The 27,678-nt window shown below is 32.8% G+C and overlaps 2 protein-coding genes and 1 long non-coding RNA gene across 4 annotated transcripts; 1 reads left to right on the forward strand and 2 right to left on the reverse strand.

The window, feature by feature from the left end:
- Nucleotides 1-10,409: 10,409 nt before the first annotated feature.
- Nucleotides 10,410-14,386, reverse strand: LOC144556378 (glutamine synthetase cytosolic isozyme 2-like). Of its 2 annotated transcripts, none has more exons than XM_078304727.1 (13): nt 14,213-14,386; nt 13,629-13,668; nt 12,995-13,098; nt 12,821-12,869; nt 12,316-12,422; nt 12,152-12,239; nt 11,918-12,046; nt 11,751-11,825; nt 11,567-11,621; nt 11,415-11,448; nt 11,155-11,314; nt 10,862-10,922; nt 10,410-10,658 (listed from the first exon to the last, which is right to left on the reverse strand). In XM_078304727.1, the coding sequence occupies exons 1-13, from the start codon at nt 14,284-14,286 to the stop codon at nt 10,564-10,566; spliced, it is 1,071 nt and encodes a 356-aa protein (XP_078160853.1). In that variant the 5' UTR covers nt 14,287-14,386; the 3' UTR covers nt 10,410-10,563. The 2 variants fall into 2 exon arrangements, with proteins under 2 accessions (XP_078160853.1, XP_078160852.1); XM_078304726.1 differs by having other exon boundaries at nt 11,415-11,452; nt 11,568-11,621; nt 14,213-14,383.
- Nucleotides 12,610-25,644, forward strand: LOC144556380 (uncharacterized). Its single transcript, XR_013512357.1, has 2 exons — nt 12,610-12,725; nt 25,575-25,644. It is a non-coding gene; the product is annotated as an uncharacterized LOC144556380 (long non-coding RNA).
- Nucleotides 23,157-27,499, reverse strand: LOC144556377 (glutamine synthetase cytosolic isozyme 1-2). The gene is made up of 13 exons (XM_078304725.1): nt 27,338-27,499; nt 26,411-26,450; nt 25,820-25,923; nt 25,671-25,719; nt 25,115-25,221; nt 24,940-25,027; nt 24,693-24,821; nt 24,519-24,593; nt 24,344-24,397; nt 24,216-24,253; nt 23,952-24,111; nt 23,664-23,724; nt 23,157-23,436 (listed from the first exon to the last, which is right to left on the reverse strand). The coding sequence occupies exons 1-13, from the start codon at nt 27,409-27,411 to the stop codon at nt 23,342-23,344; spliced, it is 1,074 nt and encodes a 357-aa protein (XP_078160851.1). The 5' UTR covers nt 27,412-27,499; the 3' UTR covers nt 23,157-23,341.
- Between the last annotated feature and the right edge of the window lie 179 nt (nt 27,500-27,678).

Consider the following 27,678-nt stretch of genomic DNA (forward strand, 5'->3'; position numbering starts at 1 on the left):
TACTCCGTGCTAGGTTTTCATGTGGTATATTTTTTTTTTTGTGATAAAACATTTATCGTTTATGTGACTTGTGAGGTTATTTCCCATTCCTCTCTGTAGCTTCTTTTGTCCATTCTTTTTGCTCGTTTTGGGATACGTTCGATGCTACGTACTTTCAGTTACAGATAAGTACATTGCTGTAAAGTATATTCTGTTGAGTCTACTCTGGTTATTTAATAAAAAACAGATGTTTGACTGGTCAAAGAATTCCATAGCCAATATTTTATTTGATCTGATGCGGCCAATAACTGTGTGGCTGTATGAGGGCAAGGGCTTATTGCATCTTGTCGTACAAGGTTATGGATTACTAGGAACTCTTTGTTACCTTTGAAAAATTCTCTTGAACCCTCTACATCTTTTTTTTTTCCCACTTGTTGGAAAACATAAAAAATGAAAAAGAAAAATATTGAGATGCCACAGCAATTACCACAGGGCACCCACTACAATAAAACTTGACTAGGATAGGGTTTCCAAATTGCAAGGGTGTGATTAAAGCCTTCTTTTGTAGTTGAGACTTTTTATAAAAGCACTGGGCTAAAAAATATGAGTTAGGTGGTTGTTAAGTAGCTGGACTGTGACTATTTAGCCTCCCAATTCCTGTGACTTGTCAGTAGGTAACTTTTGCTTTGCTTTAAATTTTATAAATATGTCTCATCGATCATCTGTGATGTAATAGAGTAAGAGACTAATACTAATTTAGTAGAGTATATTAGAAATTGCCAACTAAATCATGCACTAAGGAACTACCATATTACATTAGTTTCACTAGTGAATGCGACGCTGTCTTTTCCTTGTTGAAGCTAAAACGACATATATATGGTCTATTTTGAAGATATTTTTCATCTGACAAATTGACTTTTTAACGAGCATCAACTGTCCCACTTCCTTGTATCAAGGCTGGATAAGTCCAACATCGCATTCGTATTAATGTATATTACAATAGATGATAGCAATGCAATAACAGAAAAAAAAAAAAAAATCAATTTTACTAGATTAATTTAATGCAAAACCGCGATCCAAAAAGAAGTTAAAAAAAAAGAATCACTGTATTATCGTGTGAATGATTGCATGCCCAAGGAATGTAACTTGTGTAGTTTTTTTGTTGGTTGAAAAAAAGCTCCTTAGAACTTGTGTGCTGTGACAAAAGAGCTAATTCTTTCCTCTCTGTCTCTCTTTTGTATTTTTTAGGAGACGCAATTTGGGGGCAGCTAAACAGACATCCGTAGTGTTCGGTTGAAGTGGCACTTCACTTGTGTGCTGGACGCCTTGAAAACCCCACCTAATGAAACTCTTTTCCATGTTAGTAGTGGCATTGCCTCCACTTGATCATATTATATACACCTCTTCTCATTCACTAAACAATCTCACAAGTTTTTATACCAACTTTAAAAAAACCGTACAAGTATACATCGACACAATAATTAAATATATGTTGAGCAATAATCAAGTGTCCCCAATTTAATGATATACATAAAAAAGACAAATATTGTGTATATTAAGTTGATAATTACAAGAATACTGACAAAATAATTGAAGAGCACACGACCCCTCTTAAAAGACGCATTTGATAAAAAATGCTAACAATAAAATAAATTGGAATGCTTACAATCTCAAAGAGTGTCGGCGAATGCTATTACCAAGTGGCAGTTGCAACATGCAAGGACAACTAATAACCTAAATATAATGGATATGATATGTACCTTTCAATTTCGCCCCAAGAAAGCTTTCGAATATTTTAACCAACTTTTAAAGATAATTAAATAAGCAAGGTGTACTGACGCCACAGCAAGTGTTTATTGACGTAATATTCAGTGTATATTGAGCAATAATTAAGTATGTAATTTTAAGGAGTTTGAAGAACAAGTTTGGAAGGTAAAGACAGCTGTTGAGAACTGCCAAAATAGTATGGAATGTTAAAATTGCGTGACTGGAAATCTGGAATAGAAAGATGTATATCAATATTATAAACAAGTGTGCTTCGACATAATGACAAATTTAAATTTAAAAGTGCATGGAAAATTAATAAAAAATATATTTTAGGGGTGAGTTTATGAAGAATGTTTAATAGTTGAACAAAATTCCAGAAAAAAAAAATGAATTGCTCCTCTGAATCCGTGAATCGTCTTTCTTGAAACAAGAAAGTACGTGTAAAAAAAAAATAAGGCTAGACAAGAAAAGACACAAGTTATGCTTGTTCTTTGGCATAAAAGCTCAAGTTATTTTACCTGTCAGCTTCAAACTTCATGTGTTAAATTGGAAAAAAGAATATGTAAAAATCAGAAAAGCAATAATTATATATGTGGGTAGTCTTTTTTTTTTTTTTTAAATTTCAATTTCATTGAACATTTATTAAAATAAAAATGAAATATTTAAATTATAAATAAACTTTGATGCAAGTTGAAAACTTTGCGTACGTGACATGGAAATTCACGGTTCAGTAAATTAATGTTTTAACTAGTGAAAAAAGTAAATTCAAATTCCATTCAAATTTGATATAGATATGTCTAAATTTATATTCGTCATTTTATTTTTTAGTTTTAAAATTTTTCAATGTTAATTGCTATTGTTATTATGTGTAATAGTTTCAATAAAATTTATCTCAAAAAAAGTTGGAACTTATCATCAGGTCCACTTTTGTCAAAACATAATATTGTGGTCAAAATAAACTAGTGGTCCGTATATCTCAACTATGTTTGGATGTCTTAAGAACAGAGGAATAGCAGCTATTCGGAATAATAATGTGCATTCAAACAACATTTTTGCTATTCAAAATAATTAGAATAGCTGCTATTTTCTATTCCTTATAAATATTGGAATAGTTACTATTTGAGAATGTGAAGAGAGGAAAAAATGATTATTTTTCGAATTTTCATTAACACAGTTCCGAAATGACAAAATTGTCATGACTTCATGTTATCTCTATGTTGTGATAATTCGTTAAAGATCCCACTTGTCTATATTTCCTCTTAATTAGCACCTTATTAACACTATTATTTATCAGTTACAACTATTCACTATTTCAAATGTACAATCCAAACAATATTTTTACTAATTCGAATAGCACCATTTTCACACTAATCTAAAAATCACTATTTTTTCTCTATTTTTATTTACTATTCTCAAATTTCGCTATTATAGTTATTCTAACTCTCATGTAAACGTACCCTTAGCAGTTAGCACTGCTAAAAATATATAATGCGAGAGAAGATGGAACTATTTCATTGCTAGGGAAATCCCTATTCTGTTTTAAACAATTCTTTGAAATATTTTCTAATTTGTTGAACTATACTAAGTACTAACAGCACACCATTTATTCATATTACCAATAAAAATTATGAAAATTAAATTTTTTAATATTTTAATATGTCATTTGTATCATAATATAACGAACTAGTTCTGAATTAAATCTGAATTATAAATTTTAAATATGGACGAATTATTTCGAATCATAAATCACTATATTCACTTGAATTCGTGTCCTCTGCATTAACTCAAAAAGGAATCTTTTGAGTTAATGTATACGGACCGTCTGATCAGCTTTGAGATTCGTGCAAATTAGATCAGCACTAAAATTAAAGACCCCCTATGTTATAGGCGGGGGGCCAGATGGGATCCGTTTATAATCGGACGGATGATATCTATTAACTCAAAAGATGCTCTTTTGAGTTAATGCAGACGATGCGGGATCTGTCTTGCTACATTGCTAGATGTACTAATCACAGTATCACACTACTGCGACTGACAAAAGCAATAAAGCTGATGTCAGGGACTATTTGATTACAAGTCAATTGTGTGTAAATCCTATACAGTTAAACTAATGTTTTACCTTATCCTACAAACACCAATGACCAATCCACAACCTAGCGCTAGATTATCAGCCAATCCGATATACAAGTACGCAGTTTCTTGTCAATTAATGAGTAGCAACATAAATACCTGCATAGCGAGGACCACATATTCAGTTCCACATCCTAGCCGACAGAAAACTGGTCTATATGGTGTACTGTTCGGTTCCTTCTCAAGTTATTGAACTCGCATGTTTTTAAATTCAACTACCGATACATATTCGTTAGGCCATTACTTTTTTTAATATAGAATTGAATGAAATTCTCATTACATCATCTCGTTTCTATACAAAACACTGGGGAAAACAAAATTCGTACTTGTTTATTTTTTCCTCAACTATCTCATCTTCGCTCTAATAATAATTGAAAATGTTCGCTACTTTTTGTTAAATTCTAAAGAAATTATGTTACTCTGTATATAATTTCAATTTTTTTGTTGATGCTTTTATTTATGATTAATGTTTTTTTACTGTGATATGCAACTAAAAAATGTATTGCTAATTTATTAAACAAAATTGTTGTCAATCAAGATTGAATTAAATTTGAAAATAGATTATTCAATTTCATTATACATGTATTGTTTGCTAAGACTATGATATTGTTTCATATATCAGTTTCACGCATGCAATATAAAACTTATTTTACTTCGGAATTAATGAGAGAATTAGCAAGATATATTACATCGATGTTATGGTATAAGAAGTATAAAGTCCCTGCAATTGTTTACATATTACAGTCAAACAATATTTCTATATATTTTCATAATAATTCTTATATATCTTCCGCACATGAGATTCAACAAATTAGTTTGTGAAATTGCATGTCTATAAAATATCATCAAGCATAATTCGTGACAACCCATGATTTAAAAAAATATGAAAATAAAAAAACACCGAGTTTGTACCATTCAATATTTGATGGCTAATTATTTAAGTCGATAATATTTAACAAAAATAACAGATAATTTATTTTCTCTTTAATTGCAACACATTGTGTAGGTACCTCCAAAATATTCATGAGTGGGTGCGCAGAAGTTCATTAATAAGAAAAAGAAAGAAAAAGTGTGACAAAAGTTGGAGCAAGAACAAGACAATGGCGACAAAAGACAAGCTAAATATCTATAACATAATTAAAAAACTAAGCACGACGGCGACGCATATTGTCTTTTTTTAAAGCAGTATTTGGTTAGTTGCTTGTTCTCTAAAATCAAACAACTCATTAGGCCTTTAAATTCTATTGCAGAAATTATGTATAGAAGTTGAAGTATGAACTAATACTATTGAAAACTAGTGACCGCGTAATAAAACAATTCCCTTTTCTAGTTTTTTTTGTTTTTTGTTTCTATCCTTTTCTAGTTTTTTTTTTATTACAAGCGGTGATATCACTGCTAAAGAAAATGTCAAAACACCGCATGCTAGATCCATTATAAAAAAGAAAGAAAAGAGATTAATATATTCATACTAGGAGGAGAGAATAAGCGGTGTCATAAAAAATAGAGATAAATATATATTCCTGCCAGCTTGACGGCGCTGGATTACAGTTAAACAGCTCTTCGCTTATTTATAAGGAAGCACCGGAAAATCTCTTGCAAACTTCCCGGAAATTATACATAAAATAAATTTCTTGGTGGGCAGTCCTTTCCATAAGATCCGGTCCGGCGCAACATTTAAGTTCGTAAACCACATGGTGCACGCTGCACGCAGCATGCTTACGATTTAATGAAAGCTCTCCTTGCATTTGAGTGGAAATTCATCTGCAATTCCTTTAAGAAATGAAATTGCCTTTCTTTAGGCTTCCTTTTGCGAGTACTTTTAGCGAAACTTCTAAGTAAATGTCTTCTACACCTAATCGCAAACAAACTCCTTTTTCTCCCACTGGGCTAGCCCCTACTATTAATACTATACATTGAAAGAACTTAAAGAGAGTTCATAAAAGGAATTCTGGAACATTTATTTTTGGGGCAACACTTCCGACAAAATCCCGAATCCAAAAAACTTGAAAAAGAGAGAGATCTTATTAGTAGGTTGGATTATCGTCTTTTGGTTCAATTCATGCGTCTCAAATCCCGAATCCACTTTCCTAACATATTTCTATACTAAAAATACGACAGGCACTTAAAAAGACGAGATCTCGTGTAGCCTCATTTATTTTTCCATTTCTTGAAAATTGCCTAAGAAAGGATTGATATATAAAAGATTTCAGGCCCAGTTGAAGGTCTGATGTTAGTATAATTGCTTGGAAGTCGTCACAAGTTTCTGAAATAGAAAGCCCAACTTAGATTTAGGCTCTCAATGCTAACTTCTTTCTTGATCACCAAAGTATATAGTCATCCCAGGGTATGATATGCTACTTAAAAAATGAAGCAAAGTAGCACAGCACAGAATAGAATAAGGAAAGAAAAATTTGGCTTAAACTATAATGCTTCTTGTACCGTGTAATCACCTGTCATAATCCTTAATAATCAATCTTATGGTTCAATCATTCTAATATTACCATAATCCAGAGATGCCCTGTAGAGCATACTGATAGTCACCGACTATGTCCAAGGGCGGATCAAGGAAGAGCAAACGGGGTCAATGTCCCCCATTAGTTTACGTAATTATATACGCATAATAGTACTTTAAGTGTTATATATATCAGTATTTTTCTTAAGAAAAACTATATTTGATCTGCATAAAAAATATGAAATTTGTTCCATTACGTACCTCATAGTTATAATCCAACAATTTTAATGTGATTATTATATGATGTTAATGTTTGGTATGGTTCTTAACCCATTTAAACTTTTTTTTTTTGCTCTGCCCATTCCGATTTTTTTATTTATATCCAAAAAAAATATAAATTTAAAAAACTAACCAAACCGCTTGTTTTTATCGAAAACTATCCAAACCGGAATTTTTTTTTCCGGTTTCAATACCAATTTCCGGAAATGTTTTTTTTTTTGGAAATTGGATCCTAAATCCGGAATAATTTTTTCCGGATTTAGGATTTTTTTTTTCATTTTTCAGTTTTTATTTATAATTTTTTTTTGTATTGAAAAATTACAAATATTTAATATCTTTTTTAAAAAATAGATGGAATACTATATAATTTGATTTATTCGAAAGACTGCTACAAATAATCCGGATCAACATTTTTCATGCCGGATTTTTTATGGCTGTAAAAAAAAAATATAATATAATATATGTATATATAATATAATATATGTATATGTATAGATAATATAATATATGTATATATATGTATATATAATATAATATATATGTTAAAATTTTTATTCGACCCGAACCGTTCAACAAAATTTTTTATTAGATCCGAACCGTTCAAAAAACAGTGATTTTCTACCCATCTTAAAAAATAGTAAATTTTTTTCAAAAATTATAAAATTTCATCCCTAACCATATTTTAATATGGATATCATGTTGAACGGTTCGGATCGACAATTTAGACTTTGAATATGAAGAAAATGAAGATATAAAATACGAGGTATGATGAGATATAAAAAAATGAGGCATTGGAACTCTCGTTTAGTGCCTCAAAAATTCAGTTTAAGTTTTCGTTCAACGGTAGGCATTCAACGATCGGTATTTTCAAAGTTTTTAAAGTCCAAACAGTCAATCCAAACCGTTCAACATGATGAATATTTTAAAATGTGCTTGCAGATCAAATTTTACATTTTTCTAATTTTTTTACTATTTATTAAGATGGGTACAAAAATTCAATGGTATGAATATAGCGATTTTGTTAAATACTTAATAAATAGTAAAAAAATTAAAAAAAATATAAAATTTGATATGCAAGCACATTTTAACATATATATTATATTATATATACATATATATGCATATATTATATTATATATACATATACATATATTATATTATATTAATTTTTCTTACGGCCATAAAAAATCCGGCATGAAAAATGTTAATCCGGATTATTTGTAGCAGTCTTTCAAATAAATCAAATTATATAGTATTCCATCTATTTTTTTAAAAATATATTAAATATTTGTAATACTTCAATACAAAAAATAAATAAATTATAAATAAAAACTGAAAAATGAAAAAAAAATTTCTTAAAAAAAAAAAAATCCTAAATCGGGAAAAAATTATTCCGGATTTAGGATCCAATTTCCGGAAATTGGTATTGAAACCGGAAATTTTTTTTCCGGTTTGGATAGTTTTCGAAAAATACAAGCGGTTTGGTTAGTTTTTTAAATTTATATAATTTTTTGGATATAAATAAAAAAATCGGCTGCCCATTACTATATCATTGGGCTTGCTCTGCCCATTACTATATCATTGGGCTACTGTGCTTCTGTGTACATTTCTTGATTCCTATCTAACAATTTCTATTGCTGGGCATGAGGTCATTAGAATAGTGACTGAAATTGGGTTGAAAGTAAACAATTTTGAAGTAGGTGATATTGCTGGGATGAGCTACATAACCTTTTCTAAAAATTGCAACTCAAATTCTGAAATTACTGCCCAAAGCTTGTTGCCTCCTTCAACAACAATGTTCCAATTAGGACTGGCAAAAAAGCTCGTGGCTCGTGGCTCGCTTGGTATTCGCTCGTGACTCGATCGGTAACAGCTCGTTCGTTAGTGGATCGAGTTAAAATTAGCTCGCTCGCTACATACTCGAGCCATAATTAATGAGTTTGAGTTTGGCCTGGCTCGGCACGAGCCAGCTCGGTCGTTAACGAGCTATTTAATATACATAGTTTAATAGTTTAATCGGATCCGTTCACTTCAGATTGGGGATATTATGGTCTATGGATGTTATAGACAGTGTTATGGCAATTGCACTTTAGACTGTGTTTAAGTTGATTGGTAATTTTATATAGAATATGTGTGAATTAATTATAAGCAATGAAGTTAATTTGTATGAATTTGTTTGATTTGGTATGCATGAATTTATTCTGTGAATATATTTGTATGAATTTAGGATTTTGATATATTTGTATGTATGAATTTAGCTGTAAACTTAATTTATAGTAGTTGATTTACTTAATTACAATTGAATTAAGAGCATTCCTCAGTAATTAGTCATATAAATATTATTTTGTTTTAGTCATAATTAATAAGATGTGATATGAAAATTTAAGATATAGCAGGAAAGAAAATATATAAATTTATATATCTGCCAAGCTACTAACGAGCTAGCTCGGCTCGCTCGGACAAGCCACGAGTTGGTCTTGAGCAATAGTTTTAGCTCGGGACCTAAAATCTAAACTCGCTCGCTCAGCTTGATACACTAACAAGCCGAGTACGAGTGTGGCCTAGCTCGCTCGTTAACAACTCGTTGCCACCCCTAGTTCCAATGGAACCACCAGATGGTGGTTTCTCAAACAAAACAATATTAATGAGAATTTTGCTGCAAAAGTTCCTCGGAATCAATTAATGGCTTCCTGGCACTGCTCCATTGCTGTGTTGGGGCATAATTGTCTATTGCGCGTTGAAAGGTTATGGGCTGATTGATCAGGTCTACTTTAGGTATTGCTGGGTTAGGAGTCCTCGACACCTAGCAGTTAAGTTTGGCAAGGTTCCTTGGAATGAAAGTTATGGTTGATAGTTCGGATGGTAAAAGAAATGATGCTATGAAGATACTTAAAGCAGATCTTTTCTTTATACCGTGCAAATTTCGATGATCAAGGTGCCCCCCTTTTAACTTTCTTCAAAATGATTCACCTTTTTCTATATGAATATTTTCATAGAGCTCTTAATTACTCACTCCAAGTTTCATCTCAGATTTTGGTGTTGAAACATAATTGCCCTGGTGCTGGTTTTGTAGCTGTTTGTACGTGCACTGGCGTATAGCGGTATTGCCAGTAGGATGCTCTATGTTTTTTTTTCTAATTTTACTTCTAGAATTCTAGACTTCTTGCACTGGCAAAAGACTGCCAATTAACAGGGTCACACCCAAATAATGTTAGAACAAATAACCAAACGAATGTGATCCCACTCAGAACAGTTTTTACGAGTTAGCAACGAATATATATGAAATTACAAGAGAGTAAAAAATTCACCTAAACATCACAAATTTATTTAATTTTATCACTTTCATATAAATGAACAAGTATGGTAAATTCTTCATAAAATAAGTAATGTCGTAGCTAATTTCCCTGTTGTTCATTCGTTATCTGATTGGATGATGATAAATTAAAATTTATTTTCAATTGGAGGTTTGAATTATAAAGTTTCTGATGGCATATGCTAAATATTGCAGCATTTAACATCTTGATTTAATTTTAGATACAAGAAAGTTTTTTTTTTTAAAAGCTTTGCAGGGCTCGAACAGATACAAGAAAGGTTGAAGCCCCTCTTTTAACACACTCAGCCAAAAGCTGGGTTTCAAATCCACAACTCCTAGGGAGGTACCGATATCCTTGATCAGTTGTACTAGACATTTGTTCTCAACAATTTGTACCTTAACAAATATTAATTTTTTGAATAATTTTTTATATTGAAGCAAATTAAATTACAATGATAAATGGGTTACATCATTCAAGCGGGTACAAATATTAGAATGAAGCAGGAAAACATAATATTATAAAACAACTTCGCTGTGAACTTTAGACCTTCATACATAATAGGAAATGTAAATCCAAATATATATTTATTTCAAACAGAAGACTGATTTCGATTAAGCAAAATGAAAGCACCTCATCATCGACTTAATTTGGTGTCCAGAGAAGTGTGGTCTTAGTAATCATTGAAGTCACAACATACGGGTCCATGTTAGATGCTGGCCTCCTATCTTCAAAATAGCCTATTTCAAACAGATGTAAAAGAGAATTAGTTAGAATTAGCCGGTTAAAAATATCCAATAAACAAATTCATCTGTTATTGCCTTATTGGTGATGATTTGAGACTAAGTTGGGCCTTATTTGTACATGATTGGAAAACAATAAATCATAAGGTAAATATACTTTAAGAAATAGTTATATATGAAAGCATTTAGGTGAAAAGTACCTTTGCCTTCTTTCTCGGTGTCACGACCAACTCTAATGGAGGCTCCACGGTTTGCAACACCCTGAAAATATGAAACATAGATTTAACTATTGTTCTGAACTTCTCATATAAACATAACAAGATAATTAAATGCAAGGATAGAAGAGACGGGGAGGGGGGGATGGGTTATTAAAATTCAATTTTGTGCTGATGGACACTTGACAGTTTCTGTATAACTAAATGAGACGGGCAAGTGCAGAATTTACCAATTCCAATTTCCAAGTCTTCAACTGTTCATTAGATAGAAAACATACCCATTTGAAGGTGTTAATGTCAGCAGTCTCGTGGTGGCCGATGAGGCGACGTTCATTGCCTTCACCATAGGCAGCAATGTGCTCCTTGTGCCTCAGTCCCAATTTTTCTATGGCCTTCTTTATCACCTCGTATCCTCCTTCCTCCCTCATGGATTTTGTACTGATCAAGGTAATTAAAAAAAAAAAACACATTCCTCAATATACAATTATAAGCAGTCATCCAAAACAAGAGGAAGAGGAAGTCGATTTATTTTCCCTACCTATAGTTGGTGTGAGCACCAGCACCATTCCAATCACCCTATAATGCAAGATATAGTAAATAAAAGGTGTTAATTATAAAAGTAGAAAATAGTTCATCATTGATAACAACAAAAACAGAGAACAAATAAAACATGTAGGCTTAATATACTGACCGGAATTGGCTTTGGGTCAAAGGATAGCACAACTCCTGCAATCTCAGTTATCCTCTGATGATATCAAAACATTATCATTTAGTAATAACAAAAAATTATGTTTCTAAATTTGATTAATAAGCATTAAGTATTTTTGCACTTCAACCCTTCATAAAATTAAAATTAACTTTGCTTTTAATTTACCTCAAGAAGAAAACGTGCAATCCACAGTTCGTCACCTGCTGAAATTCCAACTGAAGGGCCGACTTGGAACTCCCACTACAGAAAGATGAATAAAAAGAAAATTTGATATAAGTTATAAGAGATAAGAAAACAAGAAAGGGAATAGCCACTAAGTATGAAAATCGTACCTGGCCTGGCATAACTTCACCATTGATGCCACTGATATTGATACCAGCATAAAGGCAAGCCTTGTAATGTGCATCCACAATATCACGACCAAATGCCTTCTCTGCACCAATTGCACAGTAGTAGGGACCCTATTGGATAATGAAGTTAAATTAACATTAATTTTTGAACATTCTGATGTGTAGATGAATTTTAGTTAAGTTCTCCTCTGTGTACTGAGAGGGTAAAAAAATTACTTGAGGGCCAGGAAAACCACCAATGGGCCACCCAAGAGGCCATTTCACATCCTTCTGAAGAAGTGTATACTCTTGCTCAAGTCCAAACCTATTTTGTACAAATTTATAATTAAAGATTGTTCTCACGAGTTATAAAGAGAAGTGGAATTAAATTTATAATGTACCAAGTCTCTTCAGCTACAACATCAGGATGGCTGAAAATCTTTGCGGCCTTGTGTCTCTTATTAGTTGGAATGGGCTTTCCTTGTGGTGTATAGCAGTCACACATTACCTTTTTTATGGATCAAAACAGGGAGCCAATTAAAATATTTTACATCAATATATTTAAATTTAAATTTTAGCAGATGAAAAATCTAAAGAACATTGTTGGGACAAGAATACTTTATTGAGAATATTTGTGGAATCATCATGGAACCTTTTTATTTGCAATGCTTTTACATGCACTCTTGATCAATTATGTTTTAATTGATGTAACAGTTCCCATTTTACTGGATGGTCATTATTAAAGTTATTTATCTCCATCTCAAAACTTCTGTATTTTGAGAGGCAAGTGAAAGAGTTAGTGCTTCCTTAGGTTGAAAACTTCCTCTTTCAAATGTGCAACACATCCTTCCCATGAAAATAAATCTGAAACAAAAATGAAGAAAGCTCCAATATATAAATACTCACAAGGATGTTGTTCCCTCCCCTGAAAGGATCCTTGAAAATGGCTTGAGGGCTTAATTAGCAAAAATGAACAATTAAACATGATATAGTTAATTAACTTTCCCATAAAAGGATAAAAACTTGGAAACTTGAGAAATAAATTTATAAATATGGATTAATTGTCATTTAATATCATACTAAAGGATGACTTCGCTGTCCTCGCCAGGTGCTTGGCCAGTGCTTGACCCATCATAGTTCCACTTGGGGAGCTCGCTAGGACTGCTGACAGGCTTTGAAATTGTCTGCACAATAATAGTTTACATTGCTTACATTATTTTACTTCATTGTCTAAATATACTTAATTGGTGAATTATATTCAAATTTTGGTACTATTACTATTTTGGTCCTCATAACATAAATTGTTTCATTTTGGTCATCGAAATTAGAATTTGCATCAACATTGGATATCTAACAAGAACTGGGGGTCATGACACACAAGAATCTTATTTTGTTTCCCCAAAGAGTGATTCGGATTGAGTTATATATGTAGGTCTTTTTTTTTTTTTTTTAACTCATTCTCATTATTTCAGAAATATTCACAAGGTATTTAATGGTTTTGTTTAGACTTTCTATGTTTGATATCTGAATCATTTGCTAAATATCAATTATATCGGTAATTCAGAGGGCTCAAAGTGATATATTTCATACTTCAATTAAAAACACTGGAGGCACTACATTAGTCAGGCATTTAAGTTATGAACAGTTTGTATAAATTTGAAGACAAAACAAAAAGTAAAAAAAAAAAAATGACTCTTTCTGAGTTAGTACATACCCTTGCTTTGCTCCTCATGTCCAAGCCAGACCCACCAACCCTGGTAGAAATCATATCAAGCTTTTAGCATAGAATGCACAATTATGCAAGTATTGAATACATGTTGATAAATGCACAATGAAAAAAAATAATTCTTAAGATTGGGACAATAGAGTTGAAATGAACACAACACAATAGATGGAGACAGAATTAAAAAGAACTAGTAAATTACGAAATAGGGTTAAATAATTTCATGTTTCTTATTTTTGATCCTTGAACATAAATCCGAGCCTTATAAATGGAGGTTTGTATTAATTTGTTTATTTGCAAGAAATTATTATCCTGCCGAAGTGATCACAAGAAAATTGAGGAAGAGATGGTAAAAGACTAATTCCATGTCATTCATCATGCAAACTGTTAATTTCAATTTTAAACACAAGCCCACAGCAGTTAGAAAGATAAGGAATATACAATCGTTAAGGGCCAAAAAATGATAAAATACAATTTGAGGGAGTAATGCGTAGGAGAATGCATGCAGCATTGGTACAGAACAACAGAGAAGAACAGAGAACTAGAATGCAGAGTAAAATAAAATAGAGACATACCAGACGTATTCAGCAATGATTTTTTCAGTATGATCAGAGAGATTCATGTTAATAAGGTCGTTTAGAAGAGCCATAAAAGTAATGCTAGAGAAGAATAAATATTAAATTATTCTCTCTAAGATGGAGGAGAGGATGTGAAAAGGGATATAACAGTTGTGGATAAAACAGAGGAGGGGGGCTGGCTTATATATACTTGAAATAAGTTGTGCCCGGTTTGAAGTTCGGCTTGATGGAAAGATTCAAATTAGTTATTATCAAATAAATTAATAAAATTTAAACAAGAGAATCAACAAGTCTTTGCTTGAATAAAGAGAGATGCTGTCTAATTCCTTATTGCGTGACAATGATATGAATTTTTGCAGTCAAAGCCCTTCAAGTGGTTTTCTTGCTTATGTAACATCAAATTAACCGCATTTAGCTCACACAATTCAATCTTTGCTTTTGTCACACTAGCTAAATGTTCGATTGTATGGCTCCCTGAAATAGTGGTTTCAATTTTTGAATGGTACTAACATCTTGTAGGAAAAGTACCTCTGTGTAAAATGATGACTTTGGGAGGACATACAGGCATATATCAAATCTATAGTGGAAAACTCAAATACAAATACCTTGATGGCAACAGGGAATAAGAAAGTCAACTTCAAACTCTACGCGAGAAGAAAATTGCAACAGAACTAACGGCTTGCCCTGTGTGCAGTGCTGATTATCTAAAATTTGACAGTGTGAGGGATGATAATTGGACCACACATTATGTGGAGATAAGCGGGTATAAAGTTATACACATTAATACTGTTGTATTAGGATCTATACTACGATTAACAGGGTAAATCCAGATAGCATGCAACAGTATCAGGCTCAATAGTCATTGAGCTTTTCTTTTCTTTTCTTTTTTCTTCTCATATTTTTACCAAACTTTGCTCTCAATTAACTTATAAGTTAGCGGACAGCTTGATTTTTATCTTATTTTCCATACAAAAAAAAAAATGATATCATCAGATAAATGAGTTTGAAAAGGAGTAAAGCAAATAAAATTTCAGAAACAAAACCTACCACGAATGGTGATGAATATCAATATTAATGCTTTTATACGAAGAGATACAATTTTGATTCCCGCAATATACTTCATAAATGAAATTATTATCGGAATCAACAGAATCCTTCTTTCTACATCATATTTAACATATATTTTGGCATGTAACGGAGTGCAGTTTGCTAAAAATTTCTTTGGCAATTTGTATCAAAGTTTACAATCTGAAACTATTTTTTGTCTTTTGGGAGCAATTGTACTTTTTTTTTGGGTATTATTAGTTAAATAGGTTAGTGCAGAGGAGCTTAACTTGAAATTGTGGTAATGTGCTATTCGGCCACAAAAAACCATGCATCGGCTATAGCAAATTAAAATCTAGTTGTTTAAGAAAATCATGAGAGATATTTTGTCTCAAAACGTCGCAGAATTTGACTTTCCTTTGCATTTGCATAATTAATTATGTGATGCCATGTCCATAACAACCAAATTTAACTTGGAGCTGGGTAGGTTCTATTCGGCCACAGAGAACCATGCATGCATCAGCTTTTGAAAATGTAAACCTAGTTTAAAAATTATAAGAGAATCTTGTTTATAAACGTCGCAGAATTTGACTTTCCTTCGTATTTGTATTATTTTAATTATAATAGTGTTGTGATAATAATTGATTATGTGATGTCATGTCCCTAACAACCAAACTTCTTGAAATTTGGTAAAAATCTATTCGGCTACATAAAACCATGAATCAGCTTCAGCAAATTAAAATATTCTAGTCGTTTAAAAAATTATAAGAGAATCTTGTCTAAAAATGTGGCAGAATTTGACTTTCCTTGGCATTTGTATTATTTTATAGAAGTGTCCGGAGATAATATTTGATTATGTGATGTCATGACCCAAACAACCAAATTTAAATTAAAAATTGCAGTTATAAAATCTGTATTTTTGTTCCTTTAAAGAAGCAACTCATCTTATATTATAGATAGTATATGCAAATATTGTTATTCAACTTTGGTGGTTATCTAATAAGAGATATTGCAGTAAATCCTGAAGTAATAAGATGTCTGATTTCCGATATAATACTCTTAAGGACATTTCATACAAAGTATATCTAAAGAGAAATGTTTTTGGTCCACTGACTGTCCACAGCCTTATTCAATTCCGAGTTCAACTGTCGTTTAACTTCCGACGGTCCCACCTTCTAACAGGCCTCGTCTCCTTCTATTTAAACAACATGGAACCTTCTTTTTTTGAATTTCATTTCTGAATCTTCCATTTTCGATCAGATCTGCTCCGCGATTTCCTTTCTTTTTCGTCTCGAGGAAAGATTCAAGCGTGATTTTCCTTCCTCTTTCGTCTCAAGTGAAGATTCAAGAGTTCCTAGTCGCGAGTTCCTAGTTATCATTTCATCGGTACTGACTATCATTCAAACGAAATCGTATTTTTTGCTTTTTTTTGTATTTTTCTTCTCTCATTCAATTTTCCTTTGTAATGACGATTTTTTTTTTGAGATTACTGACTCAATCTCATTTTTAAATGTTATATCCCAAAATTTAAAACCTGATTAATCACACTAATTAAAAATTTTCACTCAAATTAAAATTTTACTAACTAAACTAATGATCGTTTAGAAATTTGTTTGTCAAATTGAAATATAAACTAAAATCAAATTATAAACATTGAAAATGTTCGTGCGAATTAATCAAGAAAATTTACGGAGATCCGAATCGAACCCTTACGTAACGAATTACAAGTATTTGAAAGACCAAATTTGATATCCAGAATTATTTAAACCATCTGATCTCGATCCAGCACGAATCCTGAAACTATCTCATGCGTTGATCTTTGAATTGTATTTGAAATAAAGAATTAAACTCATTTGATAAAATGATTCGGGTCCGGCCTCATACCCTCTCCATTTCTCTGCCTTTTCTTCTTTCACTAACAAAGGGGCCCCCTCCCCTCTCATCTCTCTGTTTTCCCTTTCTCCCTTCTTCCTCTCCTGTTTGGCGAGACAGGGATGTCGCTCCCTCTTCTCTCTTCTCTCGCTGCAACCCTAGCCCCACCCCTTCGTTGCTGCCGTTGACAGCCCGACCCCACCCCCGTGCTCCTCTCCTTTTTTCTCCTTTTAGGAGATGGCATCCGGGTTTGATTTCCCCGCTCTCTTCCTCTCGCGTTGTCCCGTCTGATGTCAGAGCGCCAACGTCCCTTTGGGGCAAATTTATTGCGAAACAGCGAGAGTCATCGCTACTTTTCCGTTGTCAGCTGGCCGTACTGTCTATTGCGTGTGGTCTCTCATTTTTCCGGGTATATAAACCCCCTCTGTCGAGACCGAATCGTCTGCCCTCCGGGGGCAGGAAATTCCTGCTCCCAGAGTCACTGTGGGTGGACCCTCATTTAAAAACAGTAACAGTAGTTAAACCTTTTAACAGTAACTGGTCCCATCCTGTAGTTTCCTGCACCTCGGGGGCAGGAAATCCGGTTCCCCCTCTACCTCTCTCTTTGGTTTTTCTGGTTCTCTCTCATGCGTTGAAGCTTTTACTTGTTTCTCTCTGTTCTTGCTCTTTTCCCTCAGATCTGTTGAGAATCCAAAACCCTAAAAATCTAGGGTTTCTTGTGAGTTGTTCTGGTGTTGTGCTTGTTGTTAAATTCCGGTGCTTGATTTTAGACGTTCGAGGGCGAGACTTTTAGACTTGGAATTGGCCGTTTTCTTTATTGTGCCGCCTCTGTGATTTTTGCTCTCTCTTTCGGTTAGTATTAGCACCTCTCGATTTATTTTGACTTGTGTAGAATTTGAATTTGTGGCTTGCTTGGGTTGTTGATTTTCTCGGCAAGCCAATGCACGTGGCTATGTTGTCGTGCTCTCTGACCTGTACCTTGGCTGTGTTCTTTGCTCTGTTCTGGTTCTGTTTGCCTCTGGCTTATTGCCTTGGCCGTACCTTGCTTGCTCTGTGCTGGTTCTGTTTGCCTTAACCTGTGCCTTGTTTTTCTGTTTTGCTGGTCTTGCTTGTGCTTGGCTGTGTTGCTGTTGTGTGAATTGCGAAGTGCTGGTACCAATGGTACCAGTCTAGTATACTACTGGTATAGTGCTGATTTTGTGTATACCAGCCTTTGAACTGACGGGGACCATGCAAAATTTTAAAAGTTTAGGGGTTGATTTGCAAATCACCCTAAATTGTGTAAATGAAATTAAGTGCAAGGGCCTAGATGTAAAATTGTGAGATTTTGAATATATGGTCGGCCATATGTGAATTGAAATAATTGTAAATAGGTCTTGGATTGAATTGATTATATGTAGATGTGAATAATTAGGCTCAACCCGAAAATACAAAAGAATTGAATTAAAAATTATGGAATTTGGATTTTTCAAAATGCGTAATTTGTCGGATTAAAATGCGGCTTTAAAATTTAGGTTTTAAACTAAGCAATCGAATAAAACCAAACTAAAACACCCCAACACATTTAAAATAAAATAGAAGTTTCATAATAAGTTTTTAATTTAAAACATTTTCGAATTTATGCTAAAACTCGTGGCTAATTAATAAAAGACAATAAATTAACAATGAAAAATATTTATTTGACTTGGATTCGAAATGACAAATTATGCGTAGGATTAGACTAGCTATAAAATAACAAATTGCTCGACGTAGAATTAATTAGGAAACACGTAAATTAGATAATCATTTCCTTCTAAATTTTTATAAAACAAATTTTGTATCTAAATTATAAAATGACTAAAATATATTAGAATCAAATATTAGTTTAAGTAATAATTATACAAATTACATAGTTTATTAAAATAATAGCATTAGTCGAATTTAATACTAAATTTACTTTCGAAAAGAATTGCATTCGATCGGTTACGGAAATGAGAGCTAATTTAAAATAAATTAAACTAAATAAGTAGTTAGAACACATTTAAAAATACCGTAACTCACAGATAATTATTTTGCGAATATTTTAACATTTGAAATTTTACAAGCAATATATCTTCAAATTAAATTATTAAAAACTATAAGTTAATGTAGATTAAAATTAGATTAATTTAAATCAAAGTGAATGATCAATATCTGACAAATCGGTTCAGTCAGACTGACTGAATTGGAGACTTTTATATAACCAAAATAATCGAGAATTTAACTTACACAATAATTGGGGCGAGGGTTAGAGTATCTTAGAGTAGACTCTAATTAGTGTAATTTTGTAATTTCAGATCAGTCGACTCCGTACGAGTCCGATCCGTGGACTAATCCAATGGACCCGCAGTTCGGAGCATATGCGGAGCACGCTGATTTTTAGCGACAGAGACTCCAGCCCCCTCAGGTGTGGGATATCTGAATTATTTCTTTCATGGGCGTACTCTTACCAGTCGATCCATCTGACCTGACATTCGCATTTTATTTTCAAGTAGATGCATTAAAACTGTAGAGCATGTTTATTCTTTCTGCACTGTAGTTAAATTTGCATAAATCCTGAAAAACCTGAATTTACTGTATTTTAGGAGTAGAATAATTAAATAATATTATAAATATATTATTAGAATATTAGGTTATTAGTTGTCTCCTTCTCGTGGAAGACAATATATTATTATTATAATACGTGCATACGCATGCATTAGTGAGAGCTGAGCAGAGCCGAGTGACTTCGTTCCGTCTTGGTGTCACTTGGCATGGGACGACCCGACAGCCACTGAGCTGAGGGTCACTTGATCCTTGGATGGCTTTAGGATTTATATTATATGTATAAACTTGATTTATGTATCATTTTCGATCATTTTACTATTTGACGTGAGCAGTTCCGATCTCGTGGCACGATACGATTCGAGATTTATTCCTTCCCTACATTAGGAGCTACTTTGCCTAGAACGGGATTCCAAGCCAGGTAGTATTGGGTAGAATCTTGTGCGGGATTCCAAGACCGGCGAGTCTTGGGTAGAATCCTGTACGGGGTTCCAGCACCGGTTTGGGTAGAATCCATGTGTGGTGTCCTATTGGTCTGGCCGGACGGTAGAGTTCTCTCCTGCTCATGAGGGAAGAGATTAACAATTTTACGACTTGCATTATATGATTTCTCATATTGGATATGTTTGGGTGATGAATCGTTAGGCGAGATGACACACCGGATTTTGATATAACCATCGGCTAGTGTGCTATTATCTTGTGGGCAATGCTCGATGTCACTAAGCAATATGTATCATTGCACTTTGATCACAGTCCTTGGATTATATTGTTTGGATCTTTGATCCTATTGGCACGACACGGGGTGATTCACTTTATCCATATTATTATTATTATTATTATTATTATTATTATTGTATTTGGGCACACAGTGCAAGGAGTACTGGATTCTGACTTGATTTATATCTGATATTATACCTTGATTTTATTTTGGGTTTATTTCGCATGTTGACATAATAGAATAATCGCATCATGGCATCATTCAAAGGTATTATAAATTCTATTAGATATTAATATAGGTTCACACATGTGCATATTTTTAATTGTATTCATTTTATAAATAAAAGTGCTTTGACCGTAAAGGATCCCTGAGAGGATAATTTTGGGTCACATACTGGGCGATTCATCGCTCACCCACAAGTTGTTTCGTGGGTTTTAGATACAGGTTCTGGTTAGGCTTTTGACTAGGTTTACGAGTCCCGTATTTCCGGTGTTATATATACGGGCTTGATAGATCATGTATCCCCTTCTATAGATGGTGTTATTTGGATCCGAGATGGATCGAATTATATGTTATGTATGTGTATGTTTATTTATTTGCTATGTGACTGATGCTTGATATTTATATTATTTTGCTTCCGATGCTGTTTGATTTATTATTTATGATTAGCCTTGCGTGCTTAATGATTAATTAAGCACGAGGCGAGGTTGATCACACCTTAATCCAGAATTCCTGATTTGGGGTGTGACATTAAACATGATTGCGACAGAACCTTCAGGAGTGGATCTCGATCGGATAGAAGACGGTGAAATTCAAATCTATTAAGTTTTGCTGTTGAATTTATTGTTTTTATTGTATGCAGTAACGGATCTAGCATTTTAATAGATTTTTTTTTTAATTCCATTGGATTGTTGTAATTTCTTTTGATTTTGTAATTTCTGTTTTTTAAAGTACATATATATCTGAATTACAAGATATCGCATATTGACATGTTATGTTGTAATTGTTTTTTTTTGTATTTACCTTCTCTCATTCATTCTTCTTTTGCAATGATAAATTTATTTGATCTATTAATTTTACAGTATTTTTCCTGTTAATTTTATAGTATTCATCTTGTAATTTTACATTATTTATCTTGTGAAAATCTGGATGAAAGAGATGATAGAGAGACGATATGGAGTATTGATATGTTAATTTTACAATATTCATCTTGTGGAAATATGAAGGAAAGAGATGATAGAGAGGCGATATGGAGTATTGATCTGTTAATTTTACAGTATTTCTCCTGTTAATTTTACAGTATTCACCTTGTGGAAATCTGGAGGAAAGAGATGATAAAGAGGCGATATGGACTATTGATCTTGTCATTTTACAGTATTAACCCTGTTAATTTTACAGTATTAATCTTGTAATTTTACAGTATTTATCTTGTAAACAGTTACTAATGTTTAAAATGTGGTTGTGAATATTTGATGCATTGATGATTTATAGTTTGCATTTATTAGTTTTACTGTTTACATCTTTTAAATTTATAGTATTGAATTTTGTAGTGTGTTTATCTCAGTTTTATAGTGTTTTAGGTTTCAGATTTACAATTTTATAATTTGCATCTGTTAGTTCTATAGTTTGCATATTTATGTTTTACAGTATGTGTAGTTTTAATTTATGGGATATAGATGCATATATAAATATTAATAATTGAAGAAAACAAATTATGAATTTTTTTTCAAAAAAAATAAAATAAATTTTAATTTTGAAAAAGAAAATTTGATTAAAAAAAAATAATTTTGTATAATTTTCGGGACTATTTTGAAAAAACTGCAAGTTTGAGAAGTGGTTCAATTTTAAAATGTTCTAGTAGGTTTAAAACTATCATTAACTGTAAGTTAGAGAAGTACATCAAGTAGTCCCGCATCAAGTACAGTTAATTTGGCAAGTTGTGCAAGTTGCAAGTACACAAAGTGGTCCCGCTGAATGTTAGAAATTTAAAATACGTTTTTTTTATAAGATTTGTTATATAAGTTACAGCATTGAATTATTAAATTTACAGAATTTGCGCAGGTCAAATGACAGTTTTTTTGTAGACAAATGGTGGACAACAAGCTGTGGACAATTAGACGCTTCTGTTTTTATATTATTTAGATCTTGCCAAACTGTTAATAGATATGAATATATCATACAAGTTTAAACAATCTGTATAAAAATAAATTTATGATAACTCAAGATGCGTGCGGACAACAGATTTTAGTATGAGATAGAGAATTAATATCCTCAAATCATACCTAATGGCAGATAATGAATTCTGAATCAGCAACCTCCCATTAAAAAATACAGAGAAGTAAAAAGATTCACCTGAGTTTCACATGTTTTTTATTTTATTACTTTCACACATATGAACAAGAATTGAGAACTTCTCATTAATTTATGTCGTGGTTACTTTTTATGTTGTTGGTTTGTTATTTGATGGGAAGTTGAAACACAAAATTAATTTTCAACTGGTGATTGGAATTATGAAGTTTCCAATTGCAACTGCTAAATATTCCAGCATTTGATATCTTTAACTTTTCTAGAGAAAGAAAAGGATGAGGCGTAGTGATATTCATGATCGGATGTGCTAGACATTTGTTATCAGCAATTTGATACCTTGACAAAATTATTTTGTTGAATCATTTTCTTTTAAATTAAAGTAAACTAAATTACAATGATAAATGAGTTACATCATTCAAGTGGACACAACTATTAGAAAGAGGCAGGAAAACATAATACTATAAAACAACTTCACTGCAAACTTTACACTGTTATACATAATTGGAATTGTAATGATAATATATTTATTTCAATCCTCTCTCAAGCAACTCAAAACTCTGTGAATTGAAGACAAACAGAGGACTGTTCCTGATTAAGCAAAATCAAAGCAACTCATCAAGGACTTAATTTGGTGTCCAGAGAAGTGTGGTCTCAGTAATCATAGAAGTCACGACATATGGATCCATGTTAGATGCCGGCCTCCTATCTTCAAAATAGCCTAATAAATTCAGATAGATAAAAAAATACATCAGTTAGATTTAGGCCGTAGAAAATATTGAATAAAACATTTCTCCTGATATTGGACATGATTTGAGAGTAAATTGAGTCTTTTTTGTCCGAGATTGGAAAGTGGCATATAATACTGTGCATATACAGCAAACAAATTTAATACTTGAAAGCATTTTGCTGAGGAATAAGTACAAAGTGAAGTAGCACAAATTTTACCTTTGCCTTCTTTTTCGGTGTCACGGCCAACTCTAATGGAAGCTCCACGGTTTGCAACACCCTGAAAATATGAAGCATAGATTTAACTATTGTTCTAAACTTCTCATATAAACAAAAACATGGAGAAAATAATAAGATACTCAAATGCAAGGATCTAAGAAATGGGGAGGGGGGATGACTTGTTAAATTCAATTTTGTACTGATGATACTTCACAGTTTCGGTACAACTAATTGAGATGAGCAAGAGCAGCATAAACCAATTCTTCATTAGAAAGAACAAAAATATACCCATTTGAAGGTGTTAATATCAGCAGTCTCGTGGTGGCCGGTGAGACGACGTTCATTGCCTTCGCCATAGGCAGCAATGTGCTCCTTGTGCCTCAGTCCCAATTTTTCTATGGCCTTCTTTATCACCTCGTATCCTCCTTCCTCCCTCATTGATTTTGTACTGATCAAGAAAAACATTCCTCAGTATACAATTATAAGCATTCATAGAATGTGAATAGTCACCCAAAACAAGAGGAAGAGAGGAAGTCAATTTATTTTCCCTACCTGTAGTTGGTGTGAGCACCAGCACCATTCCAATCACCCTATAATGTTAGATATAGAAAATAAAAGGTGTTAATTATAATAGTACAAAATAGTTCATTACTAAGAACAAAACAGATTAATATACTGACCGGAATTGGCTTTGGGTCAAAGGATAGCACAACTCCTGCAATCTCAGTTATCCTCTGGTGATAACAAAACATAATCATTTAGCAAAACAAAAATTATGTTTTTAAATAAGTAAACATTAAGGATTTGCACTAACACCCTTCATAAATTTAAAAAGGGTCTTTGCTTTTGATTTACCTCGAGAAGAAAACGTGCAATCCACAGTTCGTCACCTGCTGAAATTCCAACTGAAGGGCCGACTTGGAACTCCCACTACAGAAAGATGAAAAAAAGAAGCAAAATTGATGTAAGTCATAAGAGATAATAAACAAGAAGAGGAATAGCCACTAAGTATGAAAATGTAAATCGTACCTGGCCTGGCATAACTTCACCGTTGATGCCACTGATATTGATACCAGCATAAAGGCAAGCCTTGTAATGCGCATCCACAATATCACGACCAAATGCCTTCTCTGCACCAATTGCACAGTAGTATGGGCCCTATTGAAGAATAAGTAAAATTAACACTGAAAATGAAAACATCAATTTGAACATTCTGATGTGTAGATGAATTTTAGATAAGTTAATTCTCTGTGTATTCAGAGGGTCAAAAAATTACTTGAGGACCCGGAAAACCACCAAGGGGCCACCCAAGAGGCCATGTCACATCCTTCTGAAGAAGTGTATACTCTTGCTCAAGTCCAAACCTATTTCGTACAAAATATATCAGTAAAGCGGTAAGGTTGTTCTCATGAGTTACAAAGAGAAGTGGGATAATTAAATTTGTAAGAGACCAAGGTTCTTCAGCTACAACATCAGGATTGCTAAAAATCTTTGCGGCATTGTGTCTCTTATTAGTTGGGATGGGCTCTCCTTGAGGTGTATAGCAGTCGCACATGACCTTTTTTATGAATCAAAATGGGGAGCCAGTTAAAATATACTTACAGTACAATTTAATTTTAAAGGAAGAATAATCTAAAGAACATTTTTTTGTAAAGAAAGTGGGAAATCTTACTGATTTCATTCACATTAAAACCACAGCAACAAATCCAAAGGACAGTTGGGACAAGAGGACTTAATTGAGAATATTTGTGGACTCCTCATCGAATTATTTGCAAGGCTTTTACTTGGCAATCTTGATCAATTATGTTTTAATTTACATGACGGTTTCCATTTACTGGTTGAGCAGTATTGGAGTCATTTTATTTCCATCTTAAAACTTGTATATTTTGAGAGGCAAGTGAAAAGGTTAAGCTAGACACTCCCTTTTTCAAATGTGTAACATCTCTCCCATGAAAATAATTCAGAGAGAAAAGAAGAAGAAGAAAGCTCCAATATATAAATACTCACAAGAATGTTGTTCCCTCCCCTGAAAGGATCCTTGAAAATGGCTTGAGGGCTTAAATAGCAAAAATGAACAACGCATTATAGTTAATTAACTTTTCAATCAAAGGAAGAGAAATAAAGTGATAAATATATATTGTAATTAAAGATCATACTATAGGATGACTTCGCTGTCCTCGCCAGGTGCCTGGCCAGTGCTTGACCCGTCATAGTTCCACTTGGGGAGCTCACTCGGACTGCTGACAGGCTTTGAAATTGTCTGCTCAAAAGTAATTTACATTACTTGAAAAATGATTTATATGTAAACTAAATTTGGAAATTATGCTGTGCAGTTCAACTTTTTTGTCCCGTAGTGAATTTTCATGTGGTTCATCGAAGTTAAGACTTTACATCATGTTGTTAACTAAAAGGGGCATGGGAGAATAGCACATAATCGCCTTTAATTTTCAAAGTTTTATATGGATAAAGTAATGTGAGTAGGCTTTTTCTTTCTGCAACTTTCTCATTAATAAGGAAATACTGATCAAGGTATTTGAAATATCCATTAGAATTGTTGCATGTTTGCTGTGTGAATCAGTTTATAAACAATGTGATGATGTTGGAAATTTGGTGGGCCAATCTGATATGTTTCGAACTTCACTTAAAAAACATAAATAAAAAATAAATGTGTTGAGAATTTATGTACTGAGTTCAAAATTTGAAGACAAACAAGATGATAAATAATAATCTTTCGAGTTACTACATACCCTTGCTTTGCTCCTCATGTCCAAGCCAGATCCACCAACCCTATAAATGTAAAATCAAGCTGTTAGCCTAAAAGTATAATTATGCATGCATATGCAATAAATCTGAAATAAAAAAATTGCACATTGAAAAATAATATTTCAAGATTGAAACCATAGAGTTGAATTGTAGCAAAACAAGAGATATGGAGACAGAATATTAAAAAAATGAGTAGGGTTAAAATGAACCATTGGTTTGTGCTTCAGTCATACTCCACATACTCTACATCCTTTTCTCTGCTTTCAAAGTTCAAACAGTTGATTCGAACTGCTCAACATGATCTTTGTATTAAAATAATGTGCTTGGAGACCAAATTATATATTTTTTTAGATAGGTACAAAAATACTGTTTTGGATGGTCCACAATCATCTAAAAACAGTGATTTTGTACCTATCTAAAAAAATAGTAAAGAAATTTGAAAAAATATAAAATTTGGTCTCCAAGCACATATTAGTATGAAGAACATGTTGAGTTGTTTGGATTGAATGTTCGGCCTTTGAAAACGGAAATATGTGTGTGGGGGCATGATTGGAGCAATTTAATCCTACTAAAAAAATAGTTAATTATAAAAGAGGGTTCAGTTGTTTTATGTTTCCCATTTTGACCCTTGAACATATCCTCCTCTTATAACTGGATTTCGTATGAATTTCTTGATTTTCCTAGGTATTCAAGAAATTATCCAGCCAAAGAGATCATAAATTGAGGAAGAGAGTGTTAAAGACTCATTCCATGTTATTTGTCTAGCAAATTTTCCATATCAATTTTTGAACATAAGCTCACAGGAGTCAAACGAACAAGGAATAAGCAATGGTCAAGGGCCACAAAAAGATAGCTCACAATTTGGTGAGTAATCTATAGGACAATGCAGGGAGGAGAGAACAGAGACTTACCAGACGTATTCAGCAATGATTTTTTCAGTATGGTCAGAGAGGTTCATGTTAATAAGGTCGTTTAGAAGAGCCATCAAAGCAATTACAAAGTAGAGCAAGGAATTAAATTATTTTCTCTAGACTGAAGAGAGGAAATGAGAAGATAAATAACAGTTGTGGAGAGCATAGAAAGGAGATGGCCTATTTATACTAGAGATAATGTGTGACGGATTGATATTTGGCAAGCGGGAAAAAGATTGAAGGTAGCTATCATTGAGAATAAAATAATATCGTAAAATAAAGATCAAGAAGATAAGAAATCTTTGCTTGAATAAAGAGAGGTTGTCTTATTGCCTTGTTAG

This window comes from Carex rostrata, chromosome 7 (genome assembly GCF_964058835.1).
Source record: "Carex rostrata chromosome 7, lpCarRost1.2, whole genome shotgun sequence".
Taxonomy (NCBI): Eukaryota; Viridiplantae; Streptophyta; class Magnoliopsida; order Poales; family Cyperaceae; genus Carex; species Carex rostrata.

Coding starts and splice junctions, on each gene's coding strand:
- LOC144556377 (XM_078304725.1), bottom strand. CDS start 27,411: ATGGCTCTTCTAAACGACCTTATTAACATGAACCTCTCTGACCATACT. Junction 24,822..24,939: donor GTGGTTTTCCGGGTCCTCAA/GTAATTTTTTGA, acceptor ATTCTTCAATAG/GGCCCATACTACTGTGCAAT. Junction 24,594..24,692: donor GTGAAGTTATGCCAGGCCAG/GTACGATTTACA, acceptor ATCTTTCTGTAG/TGGGAGTTCCAAGTCGGCCC.
- LOC144556378 (XM_078304726.1), bottom strand. CDS start 14,286: ATGGCTCTTCTAAACGACCTTATTAACATGAATCTCTCTGATCATACT. Junction 11,453..11,567: donor TTGACCCAAAGCCAATTCCG/GTCAGTATATTA, acceptor CTTGCATTATAG/GGTGATTGGAATGGTGCTGG. Junction 11,315..11,414: donor GGTGCTCACACCAACTATAG/GTAGGGAAAATA, acceptor TACCTTGATCAG/TACAAAATCCATGAGGGAGG.